General features: G+C 47.0%; 1 protein-coding gene across 1 annotated transcript in view; it reads right to left on the reverse strand.

Moving 5' to 3' along the window:
- Positions 1 to 17,605, reverse strand: part of ATP11C (ATPase, class VI, type 11C) — a gene marked incomplete at its 5' end in the record, with an annotated part of 36,341 nt that extends 18,736 nt beyond the window's left edge. Inside the window, 15 exons of the mRNA XM_010081092.1 lie at positions 330 to 403; positions 1,269 to 1,340; positions 2,071 to 2,228; positions 2,427 to 2,585; positions 3,514 to 3,711; positions 4,528 to 4,678; positions 5,040 to 5,121; positions 5,734 to 5,798; positions 6,560 to 6,610; positions 7,015 to 7,118; positions 9,767 to 9,895; positions 10,482 to 10,589; positions 11,582 to 11,662; positions 15,567 to 15,656; positions 17,451 to 17,605. Coding sequence (XP_010079394.1) covers positions 330 to 403; positions 1,269 to 1,340; positions 2,071 to 2,228; positions 2,427 to 2,585; positions 3,514 to 3,711; positions 4,528 to 4,678; positions 5,040 to 5,121; positions 5,734 to 5,798; positions 6,560 to 6,610; positions 7,015 to 7,118; positions 9,767 to 9,895; positions 10,482 to 10,589; positions 11,582 to 11,662; positions 15,567 to 15,656; positions 17,451 to 17,605 — 1,677 coding nt within the window. The remainder of the gene's footprint in view (positions 1 to 329; positions 404 to 1,268; positions 1,341 to 2,070; positions 2,229 to 2,426; positions 2,586 to 3,513; positions 3,712 to 4,527; positions 4,679 to 5,039; positions 5,122 to 5,733; positions 5,799 to 6,559; positions 6,611 to 7,014; positions 7,119 to 9,766; positions 9,896 to 10,481; positions 10,590 to 11,581; positions 11,663 to 15,566; positions 15,657 to 17,450) is intronic.
- Positions 17,606 to 20,801: the final 3,196 nt, after the last annotated feature.

Below are 20,801 nucleotides of genomic sequence, written 5' to 3' on the forward strand. Positions count from 1 at the left end.
TGCTGTCCCCATGACAACCCACCTTGCTCAGGGGAAGGTCTCACATCTCCCCCCGTATTTGTGCCTCCCAGGCTGGAACACGGCAAGCAGGGAGCTCTCCATGGGTCACTGTCCCCATCCCTGTCCCCTCCCTTTATCTGCTGCTGGTCCCCAGTGGCTGCTACGGAGAGAACTCTATCCCAGCCAGACCCAGTACAGAATTTGATGAGACCTGCTTCCAAAACCTAACAGCTTAGCCTCTCTGGGTTACAGGAATAAAGAGGATGTGTTTTATATTTATGCACATGTGCACACATGTATGGGAGTCCAGAAATGCATTTTAACTGTACCCATGGTGGTTCTCACAATGACACTCATACGGCGACGGACAGGATCGAAGTTCAACACATGGAGGAGTTGATACCTTAAAAAAAAAAAAAAAAAAAAAGGAAAGAAAAAAGGATCTTAGACTCAGCAAAAGGAAAATAACTATTTAAGACAGAAAATCACTAACAACGAGCTGCAGAAATCAATACACGCTGCAAGTGGCAGGGCCAAAATTTACTTTAACCAGCCACTGCAGAAGAAAACTGAGTTAAAAAAAAAAGGAAAACAACCCCAGTGCTGCTTTGAGCATGAGGCTGAGGGTGCAGGTGTCCTGAGCACAGCCAGCCCCAGGCTGGCAGCGGGGCACCACATGCCACAGGCAGTGACATGGGCACGGGCATTTAAACAAGAAGTTTCACCATAAGGGGAGTAAGAAGTGAAACTTGCTTGTGAAGGCAAGTTCTTAGAGCGCTGGGATTAGCTCAGTGATTCTCAGATGTCCCCCATGCTGGGAGCGCAGGCTAAAATCTCATTATTTTCAGCACAGAAGGGGGAAAAAAAAAGTTAAGAGGGAAGGGAGCCATATCACGCAGTTTAGGCTTACAGCATCCTGCTGTGATAGCCACTGTCCCTGGGGTCATAGCCACCCCATGAATCCCAGAAGCCACCAGGCATGGATAAAGGATGCATGCAAAGGACTGCAGGCACTTAAGGAACCTGAATTTAGATGTCACTAAAACCACCATCAGGTTTTTTGCAAGCAAGCCTTTCAGCTTGTAAAAAGGGACAAGCACCTTGTAAAAAGGGACAGGAGTTTTTGGGCAGGTCAGCATTGTCTGACAGCCCTCGCAGAACAGCTTCGACCCTGCCAGGTTGGCCACATTGGCCAAACCCAATGAAGGGGGGTGGGAGTCGGTGTGGCACGAGCAGCCCCGTTCCTTGGCAGCCCCTGCAGCACTTACATTTCAGTTTCATTCTTTTGGTTTCGTATTTTCATGAAATCGTTTTCAAGTCCTAGAAAAGTGAAACCATACCTGTCAATAAACAAAAGGACAGAACAACATTGAAAACACCCATTGGCACATATCAAACATTAACGTTTTTGTTTCACCTTCTGTACTGCAGAGGAGAGCAAAGAAGTTAGTGAGCCTGAGCAAAAAAGCTTGTCTGAATGTTTGCTTGCTCCCTGCAGAGCCTGTGATGATGTCCTGGCCCTGCTCCCATGACCTGGAGAGCTGGGCACCGCAGCACACAGACGCCAAGAGGCTCTGGATGCGGTCCCCTGGGTCTCCAGCGGATTTATAAGCCTTGAGCAAGGATACACAGCTGCAACAGCCTCCATCTGAAACCTAGGGACTGGCAATAGTGTGGAATCACAGAATGGTTTGGGTTGGAAGGGATCTTAAAGATCATCTAGTTCCACCCCCCTGCCATGGGTGGGGACACCTCCCACTAGATCAAGGTGCTCAAAGCCCTATCCATCCTCAAGCGTCTTTAGCAGGATTCAAACGCAGGTTTGATAAAAGTAACTGCTCAGGAAAGACCTTTTGCAGAGCATCCCCTTTTACAGAGAGCTCATTTAAACCCACAGGCTCCTCTGGCTTCACAGGGCTGCGGGTCAGGTCCAGTATTGGTATCACAACGTGCTTCCTAGAGAAAGATGCAGTCTTGACCCAGGAAACAGGTATATCCCTTTTGGATAACCCTCATCTCCCTCCCTCCAGGAGAGAGGGAATTAAAACTCCAACATCTTCATATTCTTACTTTTCTGCGCCTTTGACCAAAGCAATTTCGTCAGGGGAAGAGGAGATATAGGTGTATTTGCGTTCCATATGTCCTATCAGCCCATCCACCTGGTCTCCTTCCTTGATCTGGACGGTGTGGCACAGGCAGAGGGCTCGCAGGAACAGCTCCTCGCGGCTCTAGGCAGAAGGGAGGGAGGGCTCAGTTACCAGCTTAATGCCATGCCCCCAGCCCACCTCGCAGCACTTGGGCATGATTTTTGTGAATGCATGTTTTAAAACAAAAAAACCCAACACCCCCTCCCAGCTTCTGTTGTATTTACCCAACCAGGAGCTGACCCCAAAACCCCAACAGTCATCAACGTGCAGGTTTCTTACCTTTTCTGCTTCGCCATATTTCAGGGGTCCATCGGTCTGAGAAAAGCCATCCACCTCCGAAATGCAGTCTTTGTACTTGTGCCCATCTATGCAGCACTCGATGAACTCCATGCTGTTCTCTGTCAGGGTCCCGGTTTTGTCCGTGAAGACATACTCCACCTGGAAGCAAGCAGGCAGGCTGCCTCGGGGCACCCCCAGCCCATGAGCTGGGGAACAAGCCCCCCAAAAACAAAGAGGCTGGGCCATTTTAGTGCACCTGTGCCAATGCTGGAGGGTACTTTGCTGCCATCCGAAGCTGGGGCCCCAAAAAGGTGCAGGTGCCCCACAGGAGTTACACCACCGTGTAGTTTTGCTACTTTGCTCCTCAGAGCAGCTCTTTTGTTTTTCAGACCATTGGACAGGAGGCAGCTCCTGAAGGCTTAAAATCTGTTTCCAGGCTCTTTGTTTTCCCCTCATCCTCTTTATTGGGTCCTTTGCTATAGCTCCTAGCACTTATATACCTGCTGCAGGTCTGCTGCCTCCTTTGGGGGATCTTCATTTTGGTACTGGATTTAAAATAAATAGTTGCAACTCCAAATTGGTTTGGTTTTTTGTTTATTTGTTTGGGGTTTTTTAAGCAAAATAAAAAGCAGAAGGCACTACTCATACCCCATACTCAAGACTCCCCTGGTGCAGATAAGAAAGCGAAGCCTGAGCTATCTAACTGCTCCAGCGAAGTCAGCAGCAGGGTGGCTGCATGTGCACAGCATGCCCAGAGAGATGGCTGGGCAGGCATTTCCATGAACTCAAAGAGACAGAATTTTTAATTTTTAATTGAAGCAGCGAAAGCAAACCACCCTGACACGCAGAGCACTGAGCCCAGTATTCCCCAATATGGAAACAATCGGCATGACCCAATTCCTGCTCTTCCATGCACTATTTATAACCTTATCTGTTCCACAGTGTGAGTAGAATCACATTAAATGGAAAGTGCCACCAAACCGGCTGAAGCTCTGCCCTGAGGGGACCGCGAGTGACTGCCACAACAAGGGTTCCTATCAGGGAGGACATTTTCATCCAAGCAGATGCAAACAGAGCACGTTCTGACCTGCCCGAGCTCTTCGTTCAGGTCCGAGGTGTTCACCAACGCTCCCTCTTTTATTTCTTCGTCGTACATCTCCTTGTCCCAAGAGATGAAGAAGGAACCCAAGAATTTCTGCATCTCTACTGTAACGTACATGGAGACTGGGATGATAAAATTGAAGAGGACCATAAATGACAAGAAGTCAGTGAACATCCGCAAGACCTGCAACGGAAAGAGAAGATGATGCAGTCTGTGCCCATCAGGCAGAACTCAGCAGTTTACAGCAACACCTCTGGGGTTTTAGACAGCTTTTCTTCTAAGGTTAAATAGAAAAAAGCAACCTGAAAATTAATACAGCTAAGATACAGGGGCAAATGCAATTTGCCTTCAGTGTAGAAAATCTCACTGTCTTCTGCAGATCTATGAGGTTGTAACACAAGGGTAAATCTCACTGCTTCACAGCGACCAAATCGATGCCTCATTCAAGTACATTCCTCTTAAGAATATAGCACTACAGGCTCATTCCGATCTCAACTAACTAGAAACAAAGAGCAAGTGGCTTGAGACCAGTCAAGCTATGGAGAGGGTAAAACTGATGCACAGACCTACTCAATCCTACTCAGTAGGATAGACCTATCAGTCCTACTCAATAACCCATCAAATAACCGACCTCTACACACACACACACACATTTTCAGGTTTGACCTCCTGCATCTGAGCAAATTTAAGACGACAGTTGATGTGGTCTCAACTTAAGTTGGCCTACTCAAAGCTGAAAGACGGGTGGAGTTCAGATACGGATCCAGGTTCAATTGGCTGCTGCATTTCTCTAATATACAGTATTTATTTATCCTCTGCCCTGCTCCACACAAGCATCCACGACCAGGAGAGATGCAGGAAAGAAACGCAAACAGCAGAGGAAACAAAAGCACTTCCAGCGAGCAAACAGGACTTGCGGGGCTGGCAGCAGACACTATCAGATTAAATAAAACCATCAGAATAAAGCTGGAGGAGGTGCTGAAATACAAATCCGCTTACCTTGAACGTCTCTCGCTCTTTTTTAGTCTTTTCGTTGTACCAAGGCTCATCGTTAAATGGATTACTCTGCCAGACATATTTCAGAGTCGTGCACACAGTAGCCTTGCTCAACAGGATGCACAAATACACTATCAAGAAAGCGTTGATAGATCTGAAAAACAGGTTTATTTTTTAATTCTTGCACCTATTTTTCTACAAAAACTCATGCAAATAAGCAGGAACAGGACTTCCTTACTATTAAGGAGGGAACTACAGAAAAAGTGCTTTTGACAGTGCTGATATTCAGGGTCAGTTCATGTATTTTAACATTTCTTATTTTGTTTTTAAATAAAAAAGCTACTAAATGATGCAGCTTCTTGAAAGACACGCTTAATCAAATATACAGATTTTCTATGCAATCAGAGAGCACCTGAAACAAAAGGCAGCAGATTAGGGGATTATTTCCGTACAAGTCATCCACGAAAAAAAACCAACTGTTTTTACCGATTTTTTTACTGACTATAAATACTCACTTTTCTACAGCAGACCGTTTCTGAGATTTCCCTTGGTAGTTCAAAGCCATTTTCGTCTCCATTCCAGTATAGACTGCAACTCCTACAGGGTATTAAAGCAGGGCTCATAAGGGACTCGTGGCCCCGGAGGGACCCAGCTTGCACTCAGCCGTAAGGGGCAGCGGTGTTTACATGAAACTCGAATCCCAGTTGAAGAAAGAGGCATTACCCAAGGACTGTTCAACTACAGAAACCTCCGAGGCTGCTAAGTAACATAATTACATATATCCCAGAGCACTGAGCAGGAGCCTATGGATCACATACAGTCAGAGAAAACATCAATCCTCCCTAACAGCCGTCACCCTCCATCACGAGTGGCTGGGACTGTGATCCTAGCACACGCTTTCAGCAGAGGATTTGGGAACAACTCCCCGCTCTTTGTATCTCAAGCAAAAAGAAAAGCTTGCTGAGGTGTATTAACACAACCTGCACCGCTTGGCAGCACGGCAGATATAACCAGCATCTCCTGATTTCACCCTGTCAGCTCTGCGATCAGCTTGCATACTAAATGGAAGTGTAGAGCCCAGGCAGACAGGCTGCACAGAAGCATTTTCCCTCTCCAGATTTAGTGATTAACATCTCCACTTGCAATTATTTATTGGAACTATTTAAATTTAAAAATATAATAATAATAATAATGATAAAAACTGTTCACCATAAATCTTCTTGGTGTTTTTGAGGGTAGCACCTTTCAGCAACAGGTTTTCAGGACCCAAAGACCTAAATGTAAATAAGTTATAACATTACATCACTCAAAGAACATTCAAACTGCTCTGTAATTTAGACGCAGAGATAGATTATAAAGCTAAACAGATGTTCTTTAGATCTGATTACTTCATTTGTATGTAAAATTGGGCATTGCTTGAGTTTGTTTTTCTCTTTCCATACTTCTATTTCCATTTCATCTTAAGCAGACTATTTTTGGTGCTCAAAGTTCCAAAGTTAATGGGGGATTACCAGTAAGGCTTTTGAGGAATAAGTGCAAAACATTCAGATATGTTCTAGTACTTACATAAAAAACTGATTTTAAAACCAATTGCTTCTAGGGTCCAGGTAGATCCACCACAGCATGAAACACGGCTGGCACCGCTCCGATGACAGCTGTCTGGTTTTGATGACTTATAAACATTATTCATTTATTTTTATCTCCTGAAACACTCTGATTGATGTTTAAGTTTCCGCTTTCTTTCAAATAACAATATTTTGCAATTCCCTGGTAACTTTGTTCCCCATCAGCAGGGGAGGGTGTTAGCGAGTGGTCCTGCATCGCCTCCCCAAGAGGGGCTCAAACAAATCACAGGATGGCAGAAGGGAGGAAGTGGAGAGGTTAACTACAGGCCTCCCCTAACAATGAAATATTGGGAATGGTTACAGAAAAACAACCATTCCCTAATGATGGCAGCACAAGTTCAGATCACTGCAATTCGATGTAGATGCCCAACCTCTTTGAGACGGGCCAGTGAGACGGCTGCAAGACCAACCTGGCTACGGGCTCTTGGTTACTTCTGTAGATCATAATTCTTCCAACAAATCTGCAATAAAAATATGGGAAACTTGTATTACAAGCACCTTATAAAGAGTTACTACAAGCATAGCAGAAACAGTCACTGACAGGAGGTGGAAGCAAGGGGCCATCACCGCAGCTGAGCGGACAAAACCCAGCTCTTTACACCACGACAAGGGTTGCACCGAGGAGGTTTGGCTGCAAAGAAACCGAGCCCTGAAGAAGGGTGGTGCCGACTTTGCCATCCTCGTATGGAAGAAGCCTGGAGGCTTATCACTGCCTTGAGAAACTTTTTGGCCGCTGATGAAAAGAAATGCCCTTTGCTTTGCTGAACTGTAACTTACAGATCCCCTAACCCCCGGTGCTCAGGTGTCTGCAGGGAGGGGACACCAGGCAGCTGCAGGGTGGGATGGGCAGGAGGATCAGACTCACTTGTAGAGGTCAGGCTGCGGCTGTTCGCACTCGATCGTGGCGGTGAGGGTGTCAATGGCTTCGTCCGTACAGAGCACGGTGGTGTCCCGCACTGCGTAGTGAGTCTGGGCAGAGAAGCATGGGCAGCGTCAGCACGAGCCCCCAGCAACACCACCCGTCCTCAATTTCTTATACCGCATTACTTAAAATCATAGAATCATCATAGAATCACAGAACGGTTTGGGTTGGAAGGGACCTTAAAGACCATCGAGTTCCAGCCCCTGCCATGACAGGGACACCTCCCACTAGCCCAGGTTGCTCAAAGCCTCATCCAGCCTGGCCTTGAACCCCTCCAGGGATGGGGCATCCACAGCTTCTCTGGGCAGCCTGGGCCACTGCCTCACCACCCTCACAGGAAAAAAGTTCTTCCTAACACCTAATCTAAATCTCCCCTCCTTCAGCTTAAAACAGTTACCCCTCACCCTATCCCTACACTCCCTAATAGAGTCCCTCCCCATCTCTCCTGTAGCCCCCTTTGCAGCACTGGAAGGCTGCTAGAAGGTCTCCCTGGAGCCTTCTCTTCTCTAGGCTGAACAAGCCCAAAAAAATACCACCATGCAAAGGCTTGTCAGCACCAGCAGCTCACCCAAGCCCTGTCCCTCTCCCACAAAGCAGATGAAGCATCTCAGTGAAAGCCTGAAGTCAATAAGCTTGAAAGAAACCATAGCGGGAAGGAGCTGCAGGATATCTGTTCAGCAAGGCATGCTCTAAACACAGAGCATCTTCAGTTTTTCCCCAGGGACTTGCTGCCATGCCAGCCAGGGTGGGGGGAGGCTGCAGGTGCTCCCGGGGCAAAGGGGCTCCCAGGGACCACCCACCCGCCGGCTCCTGAAGGTAATTAGACGCCAGCTCCAGCGCCCAGGGATCAGGCAGAGCACTGGCAGACTCCAAGCTATTTTTAGCAGCTGCTGCTGCAAAGGTTCATCTCTCACAATTAACTGGAAAGCCCACGAAGGATCTGCTTGCTGCCTTCCAGGCTCTATTTATAGGAGCTACTCCAAGCTCCAAGTCACGGCGGGCTGCACGGCAGGCTGCCTCCATCCATCCTCATCAACAAATTCATTAAAAAGCTTCCTCCACTCCTTACGTCTGCATTCCCCTCCTTGCGCATCCCGGCAGGAACCGTTACATCACACACGCTGTAGTCACGGCGTTATAAATACCCTCCTCTGTGCTGTTTTGGTAACCTGCCTGGCTTTTTGTATTGAAAGCAGACGTACACACATACATCTCTGGGATAAATCACAGCTTTGGTGAAACACAACCCAAAACTGTTCCTGCAGTGCCCTATACCAAACCCAGAGCCTTGTGCAGGGTTTTGCATCCGCTGCTCTTGTCACCATGGTCACTGTGCAATTACTGAGGGATACTTCAAAGCCTCCTCCTAATTAATTCCACGATCTTTACATCCTCGATCCCTCAGCGTATTTACAAAACACGTGTTCTTTCAGATAATGTATGACCAAAGATTCACACTTCAAAGACAGAGCTCTGACAAAATCCCTTTTATAGATCTGCTCCAGTTTCACTTAACCAGGCGTCTTTCCCATACCATGACCTGACATGCCCCAAATACCAGAAAAAATCCCCACCAGGTAGGCAGCAGGTGCGAGTGCAGATGAGGTTTTGTGTGTACCCAAGTGTGCTTCCCTCACCCTTCTTTCACAGCAAACCCCAGTTCCTAATACTAAACTTATCTCCCCAAACAGCACTTGCTTTTCTACTCCTCCCTTGCCCTTCAAACTCATCTCCATCTCGTCAGGAAACAGGAGACAGCTCCCAGTCACCTACAGGAATCCACAAACCAGGAAAAAACAACACAGTGCTCGATATAGAAATTCAGCACTCTGCTTATAGACTCACAAGCTAGCAAGAGCCAAGACTCTGCAAAAGTTATGTGAACTCATGCATATAATACACCTGACACAAATAAGCAATTTCCTATTCAATACAGTTACGTATTTCTAGCCTCAAGCCACTTCAAAGCTCTATTCCTCCTTACTAGTGGAACCAGTACAGTGCACCAGTACTGCCTCCTGATGTATCGGCTTTTTGTTGTTGTTGCTCCTTTCCCTAGTTTGGAGAGGCGGGGTGAAATAAAGGAAAAATAAACTGAAGAGGAGATTCACCCTGAGCAACACTAAGATCAAACTGCACTTCTTGATTCAGGGAAAGGGAGAGGAAAAAAACCCCCAAAATCCCACAAAGAGTAGAGATGTTTTTCTCACACTGGTGAAAAATCCCCCGAATTAATCTAGACACACTGCCTCAAAAAGTCCCAGATCTCACTGGAAAAGCTTGGTTGAACAAGAGAACCATTGGCAGGTAGGGGAAAAGGAGCTGGAGCAGCTGCAGGCACGGCTTTACTGACACACCAGACCTCGCTGGGGCAGGGAAGCACCAACACGCTCCCCAGGATGGGTAACAAGGCAGCGAAGCCCTATCGACAAAGATCGATCCCATTTGGGGCAGCGCCAGAAGAAATGGCTGTTGGAGACAGACAGAAAACAAACAATCCCAACGGTGCTTTGGTGCTGACGCAGTGGGAGCAGGCAGAGGGAAGAGCTGTAAATACAGCCACGTGGCCACGGGGATGGGCTCTGCGGGAGCATCCTCCAGTGACTCACACACCTCCCTGCGCGAGCATCCGCTCCAGGCACCCGAGAACCCCAGAGCACCAGCTCCCCAACACCACCCCGTCCATTCCCGTCACCTTGAAGTTCGACTCGCCGTCGAGACTTGCTGTAGTGACGTAACAGGTCCCATCAACGCTGCTCGAGGCCAAAAATATCAGGTCACAGGGGAAGGTCTCATCCGCTTTCACTTCTACTATGTCTCCAACCTGGAGGAAAGGAAACTCTTACATGAAAAGCCCTCTCGGTGGTTATTAGATGCTTATGGATTTGGCTCGTCTCAAAGCCTAAGAGACTTGGCTAAAAAGGAAATGGGGGTTCCAGAGGTGCACAGGTCCCCGAGCATCACTCCACAGCCAGCCAGGTCAATCCAGCCCTGCACCAGCTCCGAGCACCCACGTGGCACATGTAGCATTTATTCACCTGCTAAATCTCGACGGAGCAAGAGACTCTGTACTTGTCTGAAGTGCGGGGTGATGAATTAACGTCAAAGCTAAGTGTACTTTCCTGGTGTCCTTGGGAGAGTTGGAAATAGAAGAGGACTGGCTGTCCCAGAGAAGTGCAAAAACACTGACAGATCTGTCACTTGTCAGCCCTGGTACAGCTTTTGTGAGACAGCTTTTCAAAAGCAATCAAACAAAGGCAGCTTCACTCCCTAACTGGGAACAGCATATTGTCTGAAAGTGAGCACACCGGAGCAGCTCCATCCCCAGCCCATCCCTCCTCCCCACCACACCCCTCGTGTTCCCACCGGCTGCAGCGATAACCACACACGAACTCTCTGTTAACAGTTACCTTGATTTTTTCACTCTCTTTCTGCACTTGCTTTGCATTTTCGACAATGAAGACGGTGCTTTTGTTCACTTCGTTGTCAGCTCTGTGCCTCAGCCAGTCCTCGTATCCCTAGGCACACAAATACAGGCAACACAACCGAGTAAACTAATGGAAAAGGATGAATAGGGACAGAGAGCAAGATATTAAATAAAAAAGAACAAATTAAGCAGTCCTCAGACCTCCTTCATGCCCGACATCAACCAGAGTAGATCAGACTGAATCAATTTTTTTTAAAAACTTCATATGCATATTTGACAGATTCAGAACAAATTAAAATAACACACAAAAATAATCTATATGCAGCGCATGCAACGAGCAGCTAAATGACTGTAACATGTTTCTATTACTCTCAGTGTTGGCAAGAACAGGCTGATAATATGAATAATACACTTAGCACCCTGCGACTCTTTCCTATGGCAACGCAGGACAAGACTCTTCCTCTTCAGTCCTCACTGAAAGAATTACAACATTCAGATTTGAATCAGACATTTTACTTCAGCTCTCCCTTTCTAGCCCCTGCAGAGGAAACTTCTTTTATTATTCAGTCCTTCTGTAAAGGAAACTTTAAATAGCACACGTGCATACGATGGGAGGAAAAAGGTCTCTTAGCACCACAAGAAGATGAAGGCTGCATCTAGGACTAGCTGAGTGGTTGAACAGAACCCATTCTTTCCATTTACCAACACGGGAGCAGAGCAGGGGCTATATTTGGAGCACGTCTCTGCATTCTGCAAAGACGCAGCGAGAATTTCTAAAAAGAGAAGAAAAATTCAACCAAAGCCAGAACTCCAGCAGTAACCTTTACTGACCCTCACGGCTTGCGTACAACAGCACATACAGAGATGTTTTACATCGCCAAAGCAAAAGAGACACCAATAACCACGCTCAACGTGCAGCCTCTCTGGGAAAGCACCAGTATACACGTCTCACCTTCTGAGAAGGGTTCACCAAACCTCCCAGCCCATTTAGGTGGCTTCTGAGTATATTTATATACACATTCATAATTTTTTCTATCACACGTGCCAAAGAGCATCTTCCTCTCCCCACCCTGACACTTGTACCTGTTTGATAGCTGTGACAGTGATGACAAAGAAGAGCGGGAGGCCACTGGTCACCGGGCTGGTTGGGGTGTCCACTATCACCTGCAGAGAGAAAAAAAATAATAATGTACTGCTGACAACTGGTTTTCAGGCAGCAGAAGAAATAAAAACTCTAGTAATGGGGGAAAAGGGGGCTCAGCCCACCAGGGTGAGTCACAGCCCAGCAGAGGAGGGGGGGAAGGAAGGGGAACACGAAGAAGGACGGGCACAGATGTCCCCAGAAGGGTTGTCCTGCATCTTGAGAAGATTACAATCCCTTCTCCTGAAGACTGTGGGATGTCCTCAGGTAGGAAAAACCCTATCAGAAGTAGCTTAAAACCTAAATTTGACCTTGCACTAGTGGGAAATAAAAGCCCGGACAAGTGGGCGGCTGGGAACGGGCTACATAAACACAACTACTCCAACGCCAACGAGCCTGCTCCCATCGCGGGGTGTGCTGGAGAGGACCGAGGCAGGGAAGCAGGATGGGGCAGAGGCAGCAGCAATGCATGAAGTGAAAAACACCCTCATTTCTCACTGAGCCACAGGAGGGTCATTTTGCCTCTGGCAATGAAAATGGAGCACATCTGAACCCTAAAACACAGCTGGTTATGAGAGGGAGGACAGGACCTCCCAAACTACTGACACCCAGATTAGAAATAACATGCATCAGCCCAAATTAGCTCGGAAATACACTGCAGAATGGATCATGAATATTTAAGCAAAACAAGCTCTTTGGAGTTAAGAGCACAATTCATCACAGTGACCACACAAGGGCCTTGGGGTGGATAGCTGGATAGCGAAGACCGAGCCTTTCCATCACTAATTAAACCTCCGGGCTGTGGGAAACCGCTGTTGCTTCTGACTCTGTCATGACTTGGCCTGAAGGGTAAGAACGGCAGAACAGGTTCATAACCGGGAGGGAATAACATCAGAGGAGGAAAAGCTGTGCCCTTGCCCCACCTTCCAAACCCGGGCACAGAAAATTCTGCAGTTTTCCTGCCATCCCCGGAGCAGACGGGAGCACAAGAGGCAGATGCGGAGGGCTGTGACGAAAGGGACGGGGAAGCTCAGCAGAAAGGCTTTGTGTCCCCACAAAGGGACTTTGTCTCCCTCCACTTGTTTGTGCTTTCCTGGCACGCTGGCAAACAGCAACATCTGTATAGTTATTGGTTTAGGGCAGGACTGCTCTTACCGGCTGGGAGGAAGCTATGGGGAAATTTTTAACTCTACCAAATGTCATTCACCACAATTCTACCCTGCACTGTTGGACCCAAACAGAGAAGAGCTAGAAGGTATTAAAGTGGAAGAGATACACCACAAGCAGCAGCCAGGTAAGTGGTGTATGAGTTAAGCAGCGTGAGGGTAAACCAAGCGTAACACAACAAGTATTTCCAGGAACACAAAGCCCTGGCTCACCCAAGTGGGTGTAAAATATTTACAAACAGAAAGTCTGGTAGAAACCAGACTTTGGAGGAACAACCTTGAGCAAGGATGGTGCCAAGCGTCACATGGACACATGGCATGTGTGATGGACACTTATCAGAGTGGCATCATTGATGTTTAGGCCACTCAGCCAAAAGTTATCTTGCAAAAATAGGACAGACCTTGGAAATACAAGAGGAACTTTGGCTTTCAGCCGAGAAGGACAAGGGGGAGAAGACCTCCTGCTGCCCAGGGGGAGACGTCACTGGATTAGGCAAGATGCAGTTGTATTTGTTTAAACAAATTATATTTGTCCACACAAATGCAGTGTTATAGATGTATGAACACAAATATTAGATGAAGTCCCCAGAATAACTCCTTTGTGCGTTTGGAGATCACACTCCCTGCGCATCCCGTGGCTGGACACTGCTCTTCCCTTTCCCGGCTGGTGGAATGAAAAAAAAACGAGCAACGTGCCAGAACACCAAAGGCAGACTCCTTTGAAGCTATTTTTGAGCTGGTTTAGGACTTCAACAGCTTAATTTGGATCCACTTAAAAGTGACAAAATCCTCCTGTTGCTTATCAGTTTCTTCACCACTCATTGTTCAGGAGACTGAAGACCACAGCCCATCAATCACAAGGGACATTTTTCACTCCTGGCACCTCCTAAATTAGCTTGCTGCCATCAGCTTGGCCTGTCTACACCTGGACTACGCTTACCCCAGGCCAGCCATTTCCACCAGGTTACCTGCAGTTTCCTTTCAGTGTTGCAATAGATGAACCAAAGAAACAGCTACATGTCTCCCTGTTTGTGCACTAATCAGTGGTTTATGTTTAATGAATGTACCTTCTCTTCCTCTCTCTAAAACAATAACCGAATTTGGAGTCTCAGAGTAAGACATTTTGATAAGGGTTTCAGCAGCACGCAGAGCAGATGCACCAGCAATTCCCCAAGTCCAGCAATATTTCGCTCCGAATGCAGCACGTAAGACAATTCTATTAATTTATTTTGAAGATAAGCCCCAACATTTCAGCTCCAGATGCCATTTATCAAGGTATAACCCTGACTATTTTAAATGAATGGAGTTGCCCTGAGTGCTTTTTTAAAGCAAGTGACATCTCCAGAACAACGAGCGCCTGGGGGCAGTCGGTTACTCTATAGGGCAGCGAGTACATTAGTGCTGTCAGGTTGGGTTTTGTTCTGTGGGGTTTATTTTTTCCTCTCATGAGGGTTGCTTCCTTATTTTAGAGGTCATCACAGATCACAGAATAAAAATAAGGAGGAATAGCAAGGCTCTCCTCTCATCTGCCTCCCCCTGTGCCTAAAATGGGTAAGCAGCTACAGTGCAACCAGTTCTGTAAGTAGAATCAAGAACATCCCACGTTCCTCATGGCCAGAGGGTCGACAGCTAAAATGCAATACCACGTCCCTAAATGGCCAACTACACAAAAAGGACATCCTGACTCTGGGGCATCAGTTCAAGGCAAATTACAAATCCATTCTGACAAAAATGGAGCACTGCCAGTGAAACCAAGTGGTGAAGAGCCAGCTGATGTGTGATGTGAACTGGCTTCCCATGTAACGCTGCCAGGAGGAGCCACGCTCAGCTGTTTTCTTGGGATCCCCCTTTTCTGTGGCAGCCACCGAAATGACTATAAACCATAACTCTTCACTGTAAGGATAAAACATTTTAAGCACTCATCTTTTGACCATGCAGCCTAGAAGAGTGAGATACCCCAGATCTGAACCACCAAAACCCCAGAGAAGTCATCTAACAGCAGGCTGTGTGCTGTAGCTGCATGGTGACACTGAATTTCCTGGGGTGCAGTTTTTGGTGCCTATTTTCAGCCCTAGAGCAGGTCGTCTGCTGAGCCCCAGACCCGAGTACAGGACTTAAAGGTGAACAAATCCACAGCGGTGATTCTCCCAAACTGCCTTCCTCCCAGTGCATCCAGACAGCCCGCTTTTCTTCTTGGCTGGCAGAACAGAGAATGAGTATTCAGGTTTGCTCAGGCTTTGCCCCTTAACCAAAGCCACAAAGCAGAGCAGAAAATGTTTGTCCCTGTATCAAAGTTGCTATTTTGTCTGTGTAGAGCAGCTTCCTGAAGCTTCATGTTTCATGCATTTTCTGAATTTTACTGAGTACAGCCTCTCTCCTGCTTGCCTTGAAACTCACTATAACCAAGATATAGAAATATCATATAACATGGGAAAATACAGTTATGCAGCAGAAGTAATAAAGGTGATAAAAAATAGATCTTAGTTCTGTACTATCAAACGTATTTTCACTGGTTGACTGATCTTAATGGTTAAAAGAGTTAAGATGAGTTTTAAATTGTTTCAGTCATTCAAACACCATCTCAGACAAGCCCAAATATTTTAATTATTATACTACCTTGGATGGGGTGCCAGAACTATAACACAGCTTCCCATAAAAAAAAAACCAAACACCAAGAGTCACTTTTGAACCCCAATTCCCGTTCAAGCTGTGCTACCATGAGTACATAAATCAAACCCACCCTTGGCATCAGAGTTCTTACCTGCACGAGGAAGATGATGAGGAAGTAGAAGTTGGCAATTCTTCTAAACTGCTCAAAAAGGTTCTTCGGGAGGAAGTTCCAGAGGGTGTACTGCGGGGAGAGAGGGGGGCTCACACACAGACCCAGGCACGGGGCTGCCTGGGGACTGCAGCTACAAAATGGGAAGTATCTGCACAAAATCGGAAAGGAGATTTCCCTTTAACCTGGCGAGCTGTCGGAGCAGCCCTGGCGTGCTCCAGGTCCCTGCTTTAAAACTGGGAACGTAACGCAGCTGGATGCCTAGATGCCACTGACCTGCTCCAGCTCTCCGCCGGTTCATTACACAGCTGGAAGTGTCCCTCACTCACCTGGGGTTTTTTGTTTGTTTGCTTTAAAGTAGGCAACTATTTCTCTTTTGTCAAAATAACCCAAACCACATGGTTGGAAATGAAGAAAGGTAAAAGAAGATAAAAACAACAGGATCTGTTTCAGCAAACATTTGTAGAGACGTGATCTCACAAAGAGGTAATGCACAGCGCAGAGATTTCTTTTTCCAAACAAATTCCAAAAAACAACTTAGAGTCATTCTTCTGTTAAAAAAAAAAAAAAAAAGCCATGTTGCCCATACAAATCTGTTATTAGGTTGTGCTTCATTACCATTTGAAGAAGGCTGCTGAATCATCTGCTTTGGAAAACGTAGAATTTAAGAACAACATGCAAAATAATGGGTCTAATATTTGAACTTTCAGTCTGCCTCAAATAAACAAAGAATAATAAGGAGCCAATTTGCAAGTCCAATGTCCACGTAATTATAAAAAGAGACTGGTCAGGTAAGAAGACTCCATGCCTAGCAAATATAAATGGAAAAAAAAAAAGAGCAAGGACACAACTTTCAAAAATAAAAAAGGGAATAATTAAAATTAGCGCTAAAACAACCCCTGAGAGGGAACTGAAACAAGGGAAGGTGTCCTCTCTGAAGGACCCAGGGAAGCATCAGTGGGAATGCTAACGAATTAAACATGATTAGACTTAAAACTTTTCCCCAATATAAACTCAGGCAGCTCAGAGACATGAAAACAAAAAAGATCCAAGCTGTATAAAAAAGAAAGGAGAGGGAAAAACCCCCCTTACGGCTCAAGTACAGTGAAACTGAAGCCTCACTGTATGCTGAGCACCATGAATCCTAAGCAACATCACATGTATGCAGCTGTGTTGACAATATGGGATGCCACTTGTTTGATATTTTACTTGAATTGGCTTCAAACCTTTTGAAACAGCTTCATGAATGTAACGGAAAAAAAGCTAAGCAGAAGGCAGACGGGTGTCATCACAGTTTTCCACCATAAACAAAAGCTGCATTAATACCGTATGAATGTTTCCTCTTTCATCCAAAGGGATAAACAGAGCATGGTTATTTTCGTCTTATCTCAAGAGGAGAAAAAACCCCACAGAATTAAAAAAAAAAAAAGCGGAATTGTATTTTTCTGTCTATTTATAAAATAATCCCCACCTCCTTTTGCAAATCTGAGTTGCTGTCATTTTGTGCTGTATTACACTTAACTGTCCTTTCCTCACAATGGAAATACCCGAAAACATAAAAAACCCCACATCAATCACCTTATCCAAAAAACCCCACAAAACCAGTGTGTCCATGTGCTTTGCTCTCACCCAGCCCAGAAGAAAGGAACCTGTACGCACCCCCACTGGGAATGTCAGGAAGAAAAAAAGTCTCAGAGAGACAGGAGCTGTGGTGGAAGGTGTGTACCAGGCTGCTCCGCTTGCAAAGGGACTTTTACATCCATCTTTGAGGAATTCAGAGTTCCTCAATTTCAAAAACAACCATCAAATAAAGCCAGGGTGAACACATGAGCAGGGAATGCACCCGCAGGAGCGGAGCAAGCTCACCTTGGAGGAGACGATCCTGTTGTCGCAGAACTTCTGTGCCACGTACGCATCTGTTTCCAAAACCGGCCGGTGCCCCACCACCACGGTGCGCGTACCGACCCGCTTCTCTTCCCCAGCACACTGTCGGGGCAACCAGGAAAGGGAAAAAAAATTAGCTTTTAGCTCAAAAGAATTCAAATGTCTGTATTTATAGCTTCCAGCTGCTGAATGTACCCTGCTGTTCATGGGAAATAAGGCAGAGGGAACCTCAAACATTCACTTCTCTGACCCAGCAAAAGAATAGAGAATGAAAAGGATGCCCACAGCTCACCCCACAGCTGTCACCCCACAGGACAGGTGACAGGTCACTGCTCCCGTACACCACACTCCTGCCCAATGCAGGATGGTTGCTGCCTGTACTTGCAGCCTGTGCCCATCTGACAGACAATTTTTCCTTCTTGAAGGAGAATATATCTTTATCAAGCACTTCAAGTCATTAAGAATATAATTTCTTTTCTACACATCCTTCTGGTCCCTTCAGCCTTGGGTTTCTACAGCAGCTCCAGGCTTTACCCCAGGCCCCCACGGAGGATGGTGGAAACTGCACCCTCCTTTGCACTCACTCAAACCCTCAAACCCACCCAAAATGTCTCACTGGTGCACGTAGACTTGGGATTTAGCTTAAAAAGAAAAAAGGTATACTTTTCTTTTAAAATCTCAGATAAAACCATAAATAACAAAGCGGACAGTTTCACACCACAAACTCCTCAAAAAGACAGGCAGGGTGCTGGGGACACCAGCTTGTCTTGCTGGGGTTTATTTTAAAGCAGAACGAGATGTCCTAAATGAATTATAATCCCTCTGCTCCACGGCAGCCAGGGGAAAGATGAGGGATATAACAGAAGAATAAACCCAGCGGGGAAGCAGATCCACCCCCTGGGAGGAGAGCATCCCTTGCACGAAGCCATGAGAGATACTTGCAACCAGCAACACGGGGCTCGAGCAGAGCCCCAGCCATCGCCCTGGTGCTTGCGGGCTTCCCACGGGAGGTCACAGCACCCAGAAAATTCAAGAGAGATCCTCCCAATCCCATGGAGAGCATATTAAAATAACACAAAGTAAACAAGGTATCTGAATATAATGAGAGTAACAGTGCTCTTCTCCTTAAATGTAACTCCTAAGTATCAAATTCCCAACTTCCTATAACTTCATTGAAGAACCCCTGCAAACCTGTGACAAGGCAGAGGCCATGCAGGTCCCCACCAGTGCCCCAGCCCTCAGGAGAGCTCTCGGGGGGACAGGACAACACCCTGGGCTCTGCTTCCATCAGCTTCCAGCTCCGAGCTGCCCAGCACATGCAAGGTCCTTGATGGATCAGGGAAGTCTATTTTCAAATGAAACAAAACTGTGCAATACTTCAAAAATCAGCTTTTTGTTCTGTCCAGGTTCCACCTTGCACGTAACAAAGTGTCCCTGCCAGAGATGCCAAGGGAGGGGACCCGCCTGGCACCAGGAAGCATTTTGCAAGGTTGAACTTCATATTATAAAGTGAATTTAAATTGCCCACGAAGAAGATGGAGTGGGGGGGGAAAAAAGGGTCTTCTTAGGCCAGGCTGAGGTTTTCTTAGAGTTAAGGTTTTGGATTTTAAAACATGATCAGGGAAGACATTTGTCACTGTTCATGGTTCAAGGGCATTAACAGGCGGCAGGGCTGCTAAAACACCGGCGGATGTTGTTCATACTCCGCTTAGTCTTATTAATCCCTCAACCCTAGAGCTTGTTTGCTTCTAAACCTCATCAGGGTAGGTGCCAAAAATGCCAAATCCCTGTCCTGTGTCAGCTGCCCGGCATGGGCTCAGCGTGCCCCGGCTCCGGCTGAGCATCCCGGCTGTGCGAAGGGCCCGCCGCAGGCAGCTGCTTGGCAAGCTGCAAGCAAAACTCAGCTGGAGAAAAGGTGCTCTGAGAACAAGTAATACAGCAAGGCCTGGGACTAACTGCTGCTTGGTGGAAGTGCAAAGAGGGGAAAAAAAAAAAGAAAAAAAAAAAAAAAAGTAAGCCAGCCCTATCCATGTACCTGGAGCAGCAGCAACTGAATGGATCTTGCTGCACCAGAACCAGGGTCTGCCCCAAGGCACCGCCCCGGCCCGGGCTGAGCACCCTCCCAGCCTCACCATCACCCACAGCAGCAAACAGCACATCTGAACTGGAAACCAGACCCAAAAAAGGTTCCCTGATGGACCTGCTGCATTGTGGAGGGGGCAGCCACGGGTCTCGCCAACCTGTGCCCCAGAAGCGAGAGGCAGAGCCATTCACCCACACCACAGCGGTGCCGGGGAGCAGAGACAGGCTGTCCCTGAGCCTGAAGCACAGTGTCCCCAGGCAGCAGCTGGAGCCATGTGCCTGGCAAGCACCCCTCCAGCACTGGGAGGAAACAGGAGATCCTGGCCCACGACACCAGCAAGGGCGGTGGGAAGGAGCCGAGGCGAGGCTTTGTGAAACACACGCACTGGCACGGAAGCAACAAACCTCTGATTAAAACATTCCTGGAAAAATACACACAAGTATTTACCCTGCAAGACTGTCCCTAGGAAGCCACAGAAAACCTGGAGCATCCAGCATGTGAAGAAGAGAAGCCAAATCCTGGGTGCAGTGTGTCAGCTAACCCAGCCCGCTCCTCTGCTCTTCCACCAAGGGATCACCAACTCCCAGGTGGGCTTTCAGCCCTCAACTCCCCTTCAGTTATTTATTTGAAACATCTCCTACAAAGATGACAGAAACCCCCTCCATGGGGACAGCGGCCGAGAAGTCCTCGCTCCATGGTCTAACCAGACTCCCACCACTCCCAGCATTTCATTTCCCATTAAATGAAACCCCACGGTGTCACACGAGCAGCTGGAAGGCTTCACACCGCATCTCTCCACTTTTTTCACCTTGCAGAAAGCGAGCATGCACCGTGATGATACCCGCAGCGAGAGGCGTTGGCTGAGCTCGGCAATTAAAAGCTCTCACTTTGACAAGCTCACCTCCGACGGCTCGCCGGGTTGCTAATAGATTGCTAAGTCTTAATAACAGCTCTCAACGGAGACTTAAGAGGAGATTTAGGGAGTAACTGCCAGGATTTGGGGAAAATTATAAAATATGCAGATTAGCAGGGAGAGGATTTAGACAACTTTTCCTGACTGCCTTTCATCAAAAATTTTGATTCTGATGGCAAAAAAAGAAAATATTACTTGGATACAATTCAAAGAGCTGCCTCATTACTCAGTGGGGTTTTATAAAGCCCACGGGGCAGGAGTCAGCTGGGGCAAGCAAAAGCCGGAGTTTCCTCTGCTGTCCGGAGCCAGGCATGCCAAAAGGATTATTTGTGAAAAT

Source organism: Pterocles gutturalis, unplaced genomic scaffold (genome assembly GCF_000699245.1).
Source record: "Pterocles gutturalis isolate BGI_N339 unplaced genomic scaffold, ASM69924v1 scaffold7109, whole genome shotgun sequence".
Classification (NCBI taxonomy): Eukaryota; Metazoa; Chordata; class Aves; order Pterocliformes; family Pteroclidae; genus Pterocles; species Pterocles gutturalis.